This window comes from Tasmannia lanceolata, unplaced genomic scaffold, assembly GCF_043159265.1.
Source record: "Tasmannia lanceolata isolate RefF3 unplaced genomic scaffold, GAP_Taslan_0.1 ptg000008l, whole genome shotgun sequence".
Classification (NCBI taxonomy): Eukaryota; Viridiplantae; Streptophyta; class Magnoliopsida; order Canellales; family Winteraceae; genus Tasmannia; species Tasmannia lanceolata.
In genome coordinates, this window is record NW_027518685.1 from 35,361,199 (window position 1) to 35,374,315 (window position 13,117).

The 13,117-nt window shown below is 43.1% G+C and overlaps 2 protein-coding genes across 2 annotated transcripts; both read right to left on the minus strand.

Annotated features, from left to right (window-relative positions):
- Positions 1-4,083: 4,083 nt before the first annotated feature.
- Positions 4,084-4,887, minus strand: LOC143883599 (putative ubiquitin-like-specific protease 1B). The gene is made up of 3 exons (XM_077386944.1): positions 4,609-4,887; positions 4,420-4,514; positions 4,084-4,340 (listed from the first exon to the last, which is right to left on the minus strand). Exons 1-3 carry the CDS (start codon positions 4,732-4,734, stop codon positions 4,175-4,177), a joined length of 387 nt encoding a protein of 128 aa, XP_077243059.1. The 5' UTR covers positions 4,735-4,887; the 3' UTR covers positions 4,084-4,174.
- A 16-nt stretch (positions 4,888-4,903) lies between these two features.
- On the minus strand, positions 4,904-7,112 carry LOC143882924 (uncharacterized). Its single transcript, XM_077386303.1, has 6 exons — positions 6,591-7,112; positions 6,374-6,511; positions 6,240-6,296; positions 5,288-6,144; positions 5,114-5,201; positions 4,904-5,032 (listed from the first exon to the last, which is right to left on the minus strand). Exons 1-6 carry the CDS (start codon positions 7,107-7,109, stop codon positions 4,904-4,906), a joined length of 1,788 nt encoding a protein of 595 aa, XP_077242418.1. The 5' UTR covers positions 7,110-7,112.
- Positions 7,113-13,117: the final 6,005 nt, after the last annotated feature.

Consider the following 13,117-nt stretch of genomic DNA (forward strand, 5'->3'; position numbering starts at 1 on the left):
AAGGACTTGCAGAGAACCTCCCATGGAGAGACAACTCCCTGATGAATCTTCCATTGGACCCTCTGCCCCCGTTTTCAATAGGTACATGATACGTAATATATTGAGGTCAATAAGTAGTATAGAACATCCCCGATTCCATACTTATTCGGTGTGGTGGTGGTGTTGTAGGTCGGGTGTACCTTGTGCAGCTCCTTTTTTCACGTAATTATTCCGCGGAGAATGCATTGGAGGCTCCAGTTGGATGAAGGAGGAGAAGTGGATTAATTGAAAGTGTGCACAGTAATTAGTTGCTGTATATAATAATTTTTTGAGGTATAGTGGTGTGCATAGTTGAAGGCTGGCAAGTTTTCTGAGGAGAACCCAATTTTTTGAAGGTGGAATATTCTATTTTTTGGATCCTAGTGTAATTAATGGTATACTGTAATTAGTGGTGTGCATAGTTGAAGGCTGCCCAGTTTGATGAGGGAAACCCAATTTTCTGAAGGTGGAATACTCAATTTTTTGTTATACTGTAATTAATGGTATACTGTAATTAGTGGTGTGCATAGTTGAAGGCTGCCCAGTTTTATGAGGGAAATCCAATTTTTTGAAGGTGGAATACTGTATTCTTTGTTATACTGTAATTAATGGTATACTGTAATTACTGGTATACTGTAATTTTTGGAGGGAAACCCTGTTTTCTTAAGGTGGAATGGGTTGTCATAGTTGAAGGCTGCCCAGTTTTCTGAAGCTCGAATGAGTTCTACCTTGCAAGCATTGTTAAAATAAGCTTTTCCCTGCTGGTAAGAAAATTCAAGAACTGGAAAATTAAATTGGTTGTATATATATGACCTTTTTGTTCATTTTGCAGAAAGTTTGTCATTTTGCAAAAAAGTTTGCAAAAAGCTTTTCCCTGCTGGTAAGAAAGGGCGCAATAAAATTTGTCATTTTGCAACCTTTATTTATTGACCTTTTTGTTCGTTTCATGGGCATTGATGTCCCAAAAAAATGGAGCATAGAGCTTTACTCCCCCTTAATATATGCATATTATTATGACTTGGGAGCTCAAATATTCTCCCCCTTTTGTCATCACCAAAAAAGGTGGAACAAAAGGAAAGAGAGTAGGTGTGAGCCAATGAAAGTGCGTACAACCACTCAAAGGACATAGCATCCATGACACATCATAACAGTGACAGAATTATATAAAACGGAATACATCCCAAAAAGATCCAACTTACTATCCAAGCAACTACCTAAATATGATCCATACAACCAACTGATAATCCAAACACTATAGAAACATATAGATAAGGCTAATATAAAAAGAAATCTGAACAACACAGGATCCATCATCAGAGAACTAGAGCTATCTACTGTTCCGAAGGAGGCGGTGGGTGATGAGAAGAACTGCCCGGCGCCTGGCCCCACTGACCACTGGAGATGTAGCGATAATAGGCGGCCCACTGGTCATCAAAGTGGGAAGTCATGGTGTGGAAGCGAGTCAAAATCGCAGAGTCGACATGGGTAGACAACTGCTGAAACTGAGAGGCCATGGATCGCTCAATGGCCTCCTGCATGTGAGCCAAATCCTGGCGAGTGCAGAACTGAGATGTATCTCCTGAAGGCTGAGGTGCCGGTGCAGGCTGGTCCTCGGCTTCATAGCCTCCTCCATCGTGAACATCGATGTCAATCGCTGCTTCATTAAGAGCCATGCGGTTAAATGTCGGAACATCAAACGGGGCAGTAGGAGTCATGGTCATCTCTCCATCCAAGGTGATGCCGAAGTGCCGGAAGACACGGGTGAGAATCATGCCATATGGCAAGGAAGATCGGTAGCGTTCAGGGGTCTGAAACATGAAGCGAAACATGATATATGGCAGACAAAGCTGGCGGCCCTCTAGGATGCTGTAGATAATATATGCCTCTAAGGGTCTTACGGCTTCACGCATCCCACCACGAGGTATGAAGATGTGGTACATGAAGTTATGGAGCACGCGCGCAACCGGAATGAGGTCGGCAGATTGTACGGGCATATTAGGGTGGTAGCGCCGTGTTATCCGCCCATAGACAGTGTCATGATCAATATCATCAAGTTCATGCGTCCCATCGTCCGGCCAAAAATAGTGTAAGAGGCCGTCATGGCTAATCCCAAATACTGTGGCAAAAGTCTGATAGGTGAGTTTGATGACAGTTTTCTTCACCTTAGATTCGATTTTGAAGAAGGAAGGGGAAATGGTGAGATTGGCATAGAAGAGACGCACCAATCGAGGGTAAACGGGTTCGTTAATGTGAAGGATGGGTGTCCAATGAAGGGCATCAAATTTGGCCTTTAAATCAAAATTTTCAAGGACAGGGGGATCAATGTACCTACCGGTGAGGACGCGCCTAGTGCCGACGTCGTCCCAGAGTTTCTTCGCCTTATCCCCAGTGAAATAGGACTTGGCCACAACCTCGGCAGCCACAGCCTTGGCCTTGGACTTCTTCCGTGAAGGCCCTTCTTCGTCGGGAACTTCTTCACAAACGTATTCGGGGTCTTCAACTTGCGAGGAGCCTCCGATGTTGAGATTTTTGGTTTTAGGAGGCATGGTGACAGGAAATATGGATGGAGACAAAAGTGATATGTAAAGTAGAAGAGAAATAGCCCTAAAATGGAGGCCAAAAAGAGAAATAGAGAAGGGAAGAAAGAAAAAATGAAAAAGGGGTGAAATGCTAGGGTTTTAGGAAGAAGAGAGGGATTTGGAAGGGAGAAGCGGGTTTTGGAGGAAGATGTAGGGAGAAAATGACGGAACGAAAGAAAAAGTGGACTTACGGTTTCAAGAGAAGTGGTTTAGGTATAGGGAAAGAAGAGAAGAAAAGTGAAGTAAAAAAAAGGAACCGGGTCCAGGGTTATGAAGCTCCTGGGCCGATTCTCGGAGTTCCGAGACACTGTGTCGGAGTTCCAAGAACAAAAGAAATTTTTTTTTTTTCCATTGCCCGAATCTCGGAGTTCCGAGAATTACTCTCGGAACTCCGACAATTTCCGGTTTCTTGTATATGCTACTGGAACGAATCTCGGACTTCCGAGAAATGTTCTCGGAGCTCCGAGAATATACAGGTTTTTTTTTAGGCTACTGGAACGAATCTCGGAGTTCCGAGCAAATTTCTCGGAGCTCCGAGAATATACAGGTTTTTTTTTTAGGCTACTGGAACGAATCTCGGAGTTCCGAGAAATTTTCTCGGAGCTCCGAGAATATACAGGTTTTTTTTAGGCTACTGGAACGAATCTCGGAGCTCCGAGAATATACAGGTTTTTTTTTTTGGCTACTGGAACGACTCTCGGAGTTCCGAGAATTTTCTCGAAGCTCCGAGAATATACAGGTTTTTTTTTTAGGCTACTGGTACGAATCTCGGAGTTCCGAGAAAATTTGTCGGAGCTCCGAGAATAGACGGTTGTTTTCACATTATACTGGACCGAATCTCGGAGTTCCGAGACATTGTCTCGGAATTTCGAGAATCCTTGGAGGTTCCATTTTAGGATCTGCTAACCCATTTATTTTATATTTTTATTTTTAATGAATTGTCTTTTGCTACACAAACTATTGAAATTGTGGCCCATCAAATGGACGTTATGGATCATCCTATGGTGTGGGGTGGAAAGTCCATTTGGAAAGAAGAGGGTGGGTGTTGTAAGAAATTAAGTGTGCAATTTATGAACAACTTTGAGGAAGAATTTTTTTCTTCCCAACAGTTCAACCAACCAAACAAAACCGGAAAAGCACAAAAAACAGGGGTCCCATTGCCAACTATGACGATGAAAATATAAAGTAGAGAGAATAACCACAATTACAAATAAATCATATTTCCATCCAATAGAAATATAAATTCCCCCAAAACTTTATGAACAAATATTTGATGATTTTCAAAGACCTTTACCATATTTCGCAATGAACCCAATGCCACAAACACCATCACTTCACAGAACTTGATTTTTCATTACAAATACATAGTTGTCAGTATGCTGAGATACAAACAAACCCTCCCTCTGTGTCTCTACACCCTGCTTTCTGTCCTACACATATGCGCCCAACAAATAAATGTAGCCCATTTTACCCTATTTTGCTTACAAATACACAGAAAACTTCACTGGAAAGACCATCAATGTCCACCATGTTTACAACATCCATCAGAACTTGAAGAGAGGTTCTTCATTTTTCAGTCATATATCCCCCTTAAGGAAATCACCACAGTCCCCAAACTCTCCGCGCAAGAATCTTTCGCAGAGCTGCAGCCGATAAGCGGGAATGTCAGACTTGCTGAAAGTAAATGGATCATTTGCATACAGATGGTCGATCGCTTTAAGCACGAACAAACCACAGTCGAACCTGCATAACAACAGTTGTATTGAGCGAATCAAAATCATAGCCTAGAAAAATAAACATTTAAATATACTAATATACTGACCCATTGGCCTGTTGTGGGAAATTTTCCATCTGCGCATATTGAAAGTGGTCTATATCACAGCCCCTTTCCTTTAAGTACTCCTTCAACAACACAACCTGCAAGTGGTTAACATTGACAGGTTTAGGAAACAAAAGTGTTATACGTATAGATTTATAAGTAGGAAAACATTAAAGATGCTAACCCACTTACGGTCAATCCTGCTCTTTCCTGGAACTCTATTCCTTTACAGGAATTGCATTCGTGGAAGATTTTGTTGACCATATCGACAATGAGGAGAACCCAATGGTTGTCTTCACATAATGGTAATAGTACCATTTTTACTGCTTCGAGGTGGTGGTTTATAAGTCTACTGTGTAGAGCGTCCTTCGCTGTCCTCCACTTTTCTACCCTCTGGACCTCAGTGACTTCGGTCCCTACTGCAGTAAGAGTTCCCTATAAAAAAAGGAATTCAATGGGATACTACAGATAAAATCTTATGTAAACCTCAATGTGGGATGATAGAAATAACACTTACATGTACCACCGATGGAACAAAGACAATTCCCCCCATTGCAGGATCTGCTAACCCATCGTCGTTGGAGGACTGCACGTGCTTCCCATATATATCGACAATCTTCAAGGAAGAGAAGTAAATGTCAGATGTACATTATTCCCTACAGTAATGTAGAAATTAATGATAAAAAATGACACTTACAGTGCCAGTCAGGTATTGTCTGACATTCCATAGATGTTGTAGGTCTTCAGCTATTAGGTGTACATCATCCGTTTCCATGAGGATATCACTGCAAAATTGTATTAAATTGTTAGTTAATAATTTTCAATTCTGATCAACTTAAATCATGGTATAATATAATTCACATCTACTTGCCTTTTATCATGCTTTAGAAGTCTCTCTATCAGAGCTGTTCTCCTTCCCTTACGCATCTTCCCGTCATCCCCTTTCTTCTTGGGCGGTGGTTTAGGTATGTTGGGGTCCTCCCCCTGTTTCTTCCCTTCCTTCTGCCTCCTCTTTCGGGTCTTCCCTGAATAGTAGGGGCTTTTTCTGGCTCTCCCAGGTTTCCTACTCCTTCCATCCATCTTCACACCCCTCACAATACTCCCTAATTCGGAATCCACCATCTCATCCCTTACACCACTCACTTTCATCTCAACTTCAGTAGATGGTGCCTCTTCCTTGGTCACCTCCATTTCGAACAATCGTTGTAAAGGGTTAAGGATCACCCCGTCTGTGGTGCCGAATATTTCTTCATGTGACTTGGGGTTCTGAGCCGATACATCTATTAGGGTGGCGGCTGCATCCATGTCACATCCAAGGTCAGCTAAATCCGTCCAATCCTCGCACAGCTGCGAAGAGAATCGTGCACCTTGAGATGCATTTTCGCCCTTCCTCTCCTCCTCAACCCCCTCCACCTCAACCCCCTCCATTCTTCCCCCAGTCCCTTCATTTGTTCTCCGCATACGCTCCCATCCTTTTTTCAAATCCTCCTCTTTCTTTCTGACATCTTCCTCTCTTTTTCCAACATCTTCCTCTCTTTTTCTTATTTCTTCCCATGCTGCTGTAATCATCTGCCACTGTCTATCAATTACATCTCCCTCTCTCGCCAAAAATTTTATATGCTTCGACTCATCTTCACTACTTCCTTTCTCCATTTCACTTTCTACTCCCAAAACTATCCCCTCGGATTCCAACTGTTCCTTATCGACTTCCATTGTCTCATCAACATCCTAATGTTTAAACATGACAGTCAATGATCAAATTTAAAAAATCAATAAGTAAAATAAAATAACGTACGCAACATAGTCATGCTCGACTGCATTACCTCATCCTGTAGGTACTGTGACTTCTCTAACAGAGATACTTTCAATGTCACCACCACCTGAATTTTTGGAAAACATAGTCAGTTATCAAGATACTAGTATTGATATATACGTTAACAAATTTTTCATATCTCACCTCCGATTTCTTTATCTGCTTCTGCTCCACTAATCGATATGTCTTTGATTCGTTTGCTTTCCAGTCCCATTTAAGGACACGTGGACGAGCAGTTGGATTGGTGGGAATCCAAAATGTGGTATGCTCGTATAACCATACCTGCATACATACGAAACACCATGTTAATCAAACTATAAACAGCACGGTTAGAATATTAAATGTCATGAGTCCAAATTACCTGAATTACCAACGAGCAGCCACCAAGGTACCTGCCACCCTTGCTGACTCTGTCTAGGTAATCTACGAGCCAGTCATACACTGCCATCGCCCAGTTATAGTTGCCAATGTTTCCTATGTCGTCGATGTAGGGCCAGAAGAGCTCGTCAGCTCGATGTGCGCTTTTTGGGAAAAGGACAGAGGCAAAAAGATGCAGGAGAACATATTTCACTGTCTTCTCTATCGAAACTTTATTGCGTTCTCTAACTAATGCTGTAATTTCATTCTCAATAACCGATGCCTTGACGTTGGCCTCTGGAAATGGCCAGCCAGGCACTTTAGGTTGCGGTTTTGTCCTGTCGAATGACAGAACCCTCACCACGTCCATTCGCTCTCCAGTAAGTGGCAGTCCTAATGCCAATGCCACATCTCTTGGAAGGAAGGGGACATTTATACTCCCTAACGTGAACGTGTTAGTGCCGGGAGTCCACTTATCGTGGATAGCTCTTATGAGAGGCTTGTGCATGATAATGTCCTCCATGCCAAACAGATGTCAGAAAGGAGTCTTTTCTATGGCATGAAAATGGACTGGCTTGAACTTTATCCTGTCCATTGCCGATTTGAAAGAAGCTGGAGAACATCGTGCTGGGACGTATGGAGCCTGCAAAACAAATTACATCGCCAAAATATATGTCGTAAATGAATTAACTTACTATCATTGATACAATTAACAACATACACACTTACATCTGTTCCTCTCTTCTTCACAGCTGCAGTTTTCGTCTCCTCCCCTTCTAAACTCCTTTCTGTCCTTCTTGGAGGCTTTGTTACTTTCACTCTATCACTTTTTCGCATCACCATCTTTCAAGGCTTTGAATGGCTCCTGACCGGATAAAAACTGTATAACAATGAACAACCAAATCAAAATCACCGAGATCAATTCATAACCCAAAAACTCAGTTATATTGACAATCATTAAAAATCTCGTCCTCATCATCTCTAAAATAAATTACCAAGAAAATCAATAAAATCCAACCCATAGCATAAACTCATATTCCCAATCAGTACTATTATGAAGAAAAGCTACCAAGCAAACCAACAATTATTACAATTCTCATACTTACCTGAAAATATGTATCATGCCTGTAACCTCTAAGGTCTGGCTTCTTAGATATGAAGCAAAGCAAAGAAGAAATAAAAGAGCTAACCAATAAGTGCAACCATCAGTGTTCTATATGAATTTTCTGAAAGCACAACAACAAGGACAAACCCCCAAAACAGATTAGGAGGTCTGTTAAAATTCTCATCCACAAGGGCATCAGGCGAGTATTAGCTCACATGCATTTAAAAAAAACTTATAGCATCAGACCTTTTGAGAAACAAAGCAGATAAGCACTAGGTATTGGAATTCAATGACCACCATTGGACCAATAATTTAATAAATGAAATCGAAGATAAAACAAGTGAACCATGACTGCTTCAACAATGAACATGGGTCTCCACATGGTATTAAAGAAGGCCCATCAACTATAAACTGTGCCCTCTACATGGTATTGAAGAAGGTGTTTTTGAAAACCCATTTCTCCACTCCACATATTGTAAAAATAAAAGCCTAGCATAAACAAATAGCAGACGATCATTTGCATTGATTTGACTCCGTAGGTGGAAATGTGGTACCTGATATGTACATGAAATGAAATCGCATTTCTCCATCCCAAAAATTAACGTAAAAAATATAACCTAGCATAAATGCAGAAGAAGGTCCTGAAGTTGAAAATCAACTCTATTTCAGCTACAAAAAAGGGGTTATTAGTACGTAAGGGGGGCTTCTCAAGGGCAACCGAGGGGAGCTATGCATGATATTAGAGAAGGGATTATGGGCACTCAAATGGGGTAGAAGAAGTACCCTTGGAGGGTCCACCAAATCCAGAAGAAAGTCCTAAAGTTGAAAGTCATGGGTTTTCAGCTACAAAAAAGGGGTTATTAGTACCTAAGGGGGGCTTCTCCAGGGCAACCGAGGGGAGCTATGGATGGTATTAGAGAAGGGATTATGGGCCCTCAAATGGGGTAGAAGAATTACCCTCGGAGGGTCCATCAAATCCAGAAGAAGGACCTGAAGTTCAAAGGCATGGGTTTTCAGCTACAAAAAGGGGTTATTAGTACCTAAGGGAGGCTTCTCAAGGGCAACAGTGGGGAGCTAGGCATGGTATTAGAGAAGGGATTATGGGCCCTCAAATGGGGTAGAAGAAGTACCCTCGCAGGGTCCATCAAATCTAGAAGAAGGTCCTGAAGTTCAAAGGCATGGGTTTTCAGCTACAAAGAAGGGATTATTAGTACCTAAGGGGGGCTTCTGAAGGGCAATAGAGGGGACCTATGGATGGTATTAGAGAAGGGATTATGGGCCCTCAAATGGGGTAGGAGAAGTACCCTCGGAGGGTCCATCAAATCCAGAAGAAGGTCCTGAAGTTCAAAGGCATGGGTTTTCAGCTACAAAGAAGGGGTTATTAGTACCTAAGGGGGGCTTCTCAAGGGCAATAGAGGGGACCTATGGATGGTATTAGAGAAGGGATTATGGGCCCTCAAATGGGGTAGGAGAAGTACCCTCGGAGGGTCCATCAAATCCAGAAGAAGGTCCTCAAGGTGAAAGGCATGGGTTTTCAGCTACAAAGAAGGGGTTATTAGTACCTAAGGGGGGCTTCTCAAGGCCAACAAAGGGGACCTATGGATGGTATTAGAGAAGGGATTATGGGCTCTCAAATGGGGTAGGAGAAGTACCCTCGGAGGGTCCATCAAATCCAGAAGAAGGTCCTCAAGGTGAAAGGCATGGGTTTTCAGCTACAAAGAAGGGGTTATTAGTACCTAAGGGGGGCTTCTCAACGGCAACAGAGGGGACCTATGGATGGTATTAGAGAAGGGATTATGGGCACTCAAATGGGGTAGGAGAAGTACCCTTGGAGGGTGCAGCAAATCCAAAGATGGTGCTCAAGTTGAAAGGCATGGGTTTTCAGCTACAAAGAAGGGGTTATTAGTACCTAAGGGGGGCTTCTCAACGGCAACAGAGGGGACCTATGGATGGTATTAGAGAAGGGATTATGGGCCCTCAAATGGGGTACGAGAAGTACCCTTGGAGGGTGCAGGAAATCCAAAGATGGTGCTCAAGTTGAAAGGCATGGGTTTTCAGTTACAAAGAAGGGGTTATTAGTACCTAAGGGGGGCTTCTCAAGGGCAACCGAGGGGAGCTATGCATGGTATTAGAGAAGGGATTATGGGCACTCAAATGGGGTACAAGAAGTACCCTTGGAGGGTCCATCAAATCCAGAAGATAGTCCTGAAGTTGAAAGTCATGGGTTTTTAGCTACAAAAAGGGGTTATTAGTATGTAAGGGGGGCTTCTCAAGGGCAATAGAGGGGAGCTATGCATGGTATTAGAGAAGGGATTATGGGCCCTCAAATGGGGTAGAAGAAGTACCGTCGGAGGGTCCATCAAATCCAGAAGAAGGTCCTGAAGTTCAAAGGCATGGGTTTTCAGCTACAAAGAAGGGGTTATTAGTATCTAAGGGGGGCTTCTGAAGGACAATAGAGGGGACCTATGGATGGTATTAGAGAAGGGATTATGGGCCCTCAAATGGGGTAGGAGAAGTACCCTCGGAGGGTCCATCAAATCCAGAAGAAGGTCCTCAAGGTGAAAGGCATGGGTTTTCAGCTACAAAGAAGGGGTTATTAGTACCTAAGGGGGGCTTCTCAACGGCAACAGAGGGGACCTATGGATGGTATTAGAGAAGGGATTATGGGCACTCAAATGGGGTAGGAGAAGTACCCTTGGAGGGTGCAGCAAATCCAAAGATGGTGCTCAAGTTGAAAGGCATGGGTTTTCAGCTACAAAGAAGGGGTTATTAGTACCTAAGGGGGGCTTCTCAACGGCAACAGAGGGGACCTATGGATGGTATTAGAGAAGGGATTTTCGGCCCTCAAATGGGGTACGAGAAGTACCCTTGGAGGGTGCAGCAAATCCAAAGATGGTGCTCAAGTTGAAAGGCATGGGTTTTCAGTTACAAAGAAGGGGTTATTAGTACCTAAGGGGGGCTTCTCAAGGGCAACCGAGGGGAGCTATGCATGGTATTAGAGAAGGGATTATGGGCACTCAAATGGGGTAGAAGAAGTACCCTTGGAGGGTCCATCAAATCCAGAAGATAGTCCTGAAGTTGAAAGTCATGGGTTTTCAGCTACAAAAAAGGGGTTATTAGTACCTAAGGGGGGCTTCTCAAGGGCAATAGAGGGGACCTATGGATGGTATTAGAGAAGGGATTATGCGCCCTCAAATGGGGTAGAAGAAGTACCCTTAGAGGGTCCATCAAATCCAGAAGATGGTCCTGAAGTTCAAAGTCATGGGTTTTCAGCTACAAAGAAGGGGTTATTAGTACCTAAGGGGAGCTTCTCAAGGGCAACCGAGGGGAGCTATGCATGGTATTAGAGAAGGGATTATGGGCCCTCAAATGGGGTAGAAGAAGTACCCTTGGAGGGTCCATTAAAGTCATGGGTTTTCAGCTACAAAAAAGGGGTTATTAGTACGTAAGGGGGGCTTTTCAAGGGCAATAGAGGGGACTTTTGGATGGTATTAGAGAAGGGATTATGGGCACTCAAATGGGGTAGGAGAAGTACCCTCAGAGGGTCCATCAAATCCAGAAGAAGGTCCTCAAGGTGAAAGGCATGGGTTTTCAGCTACAAAGAATGGGTTATTAGTACCTAAGGGGGGCTTCTCAAGGGCAACCGAGGGGAGCTATGCATGGTATTAGAGAAGGGATTATGGGCACTCAAATGGGGTAGAAGAAGTACCCTTGGAGGGTCCATCAAATCCAGAAGATAGTCCTGAAGTTGAAAGTCATGGGTTTTCAGCTACAAAAAAGGGGTTATTAGTACGTAAGGGGGGCTTCTCAAGGGCAATAGAGGGGAGCTATGCATGGTATTAGAGATGGGATTATGGGCCCTCAAATGGGGTAGAAGAAGTACCCTCGGAGGGTCATGAAGTTCAAAGGCATGGGTTTTCAGCTAAAAAGAAGGGGTTATTAGTACCTAAGGGGGGCTTCTCAAGGGCAATAGAGGGGACCTATGGATGGTATTAGAGAAGGGATTATGCGCCCTCAAATGGGGTAGAAGAAGTACCCTTGGAGGGTCCATCAAATCCAGAAGATGGTCCTGAAGTTCAAAGTCATGGGTTTTCAGCTACAAAGAAGGGGTTATTAGTACCTAAGGGGAGCTTCTCAAGGGCAACCGAGGGGAGCTATGCATGGTATTAGAGAAGGGATTATGGGCCCTCAAATGGGGTAGAAGAAGTACCCTTGGAGGGTCGATTAAAGTCATGGGTTTTCAGCTACAAAAAAGGAGTTATTAGTACGTAAGGGGGGCTTCTCAAGGGCAATAGAGGGGACTTTTGGATGGTATTAGAGAAGGGATTATGGGCACTCAAATGGGGTAGGAGAAGTACCCTCAGAGGGTCCATCAAATCCAGAAGAAGGTCTTCAAGGTGAAAGGCATGGGTTTTCAGCCAAAAAGAATGGGTTATTAGTACTTAAGGGGGGCTTCTCAAGGGCAACCGAGGGGAGCTATGCATGGTATTAGAGAAGGGATTATGGGCACTCAAATGGGGTACAAGAAGTACCCTTGGAGGGTCCATCAAATCCAGAAGAAAGTCCTGAAGTTGAAAGTCATGGGTTTTCAGCTACAAAAAAGGGGTTATTAGTACCTAGAAGAAGTCGCCATAGAGGGGCCATCAACTGCCTAACATGGTCCCCAAGTTCACAGAAAAGGGTTTCCAGCTACTAGTACCAAAAGAGGGTTTTCAAGGCCAATATAGGGGAGCTCTACATGGTTTTCAAGAAGGTGATTTTGAAATCCCATTTCTCCACTCCACAAATTGTAAAATTAAAAGCCTAGCATTAACATATGTAAATGAAACAAAATCGCATTTCTCCATTCCACAAATTAACGTCAAAAATTAAACCCTAGTATCAACAAATACCGTAGCATGCAACTCTATTTTACTCTGTAGGTGGATACGCATGTATGAAATGAAATCCCATCGCTCCATTTCACAAATTAATGTACAAAATAAAACCCTACAATAAATAAACAGCAGAACGTTTCTCCATTTCACAAATTAATGTAAAACATAAAACCCTAGCAGCAACAAACAACATTTAAAAGCATTTACAACTATTTTACTCTGTAGGAGGAAATGCAGTAACTGACATGTATATGAACTGAAAAAAATCAAAAACATATAGCATGAAAAAGGATTTCCACCCCCCCTTTTGCATCTCTCTCAACCTGATTTTCCTCTTCAAAAATAAATAAAAATGAGATTGAATAAAGGAAGGGAAGGAAACGACGTACCAGGTAGGGTTTCCTTCAAATGCGAGGTTTGATACGTACTTCACCTTGGTCGAGATCGCCGGAGTGATTGCCGTAGAGATCGCCGGAGGGAGGAGAGGACAAAATAAATTTAACAGAGACGAGAGGAGAGAAGAGGAAAGAGAGAGGAGGGAAAACGTAA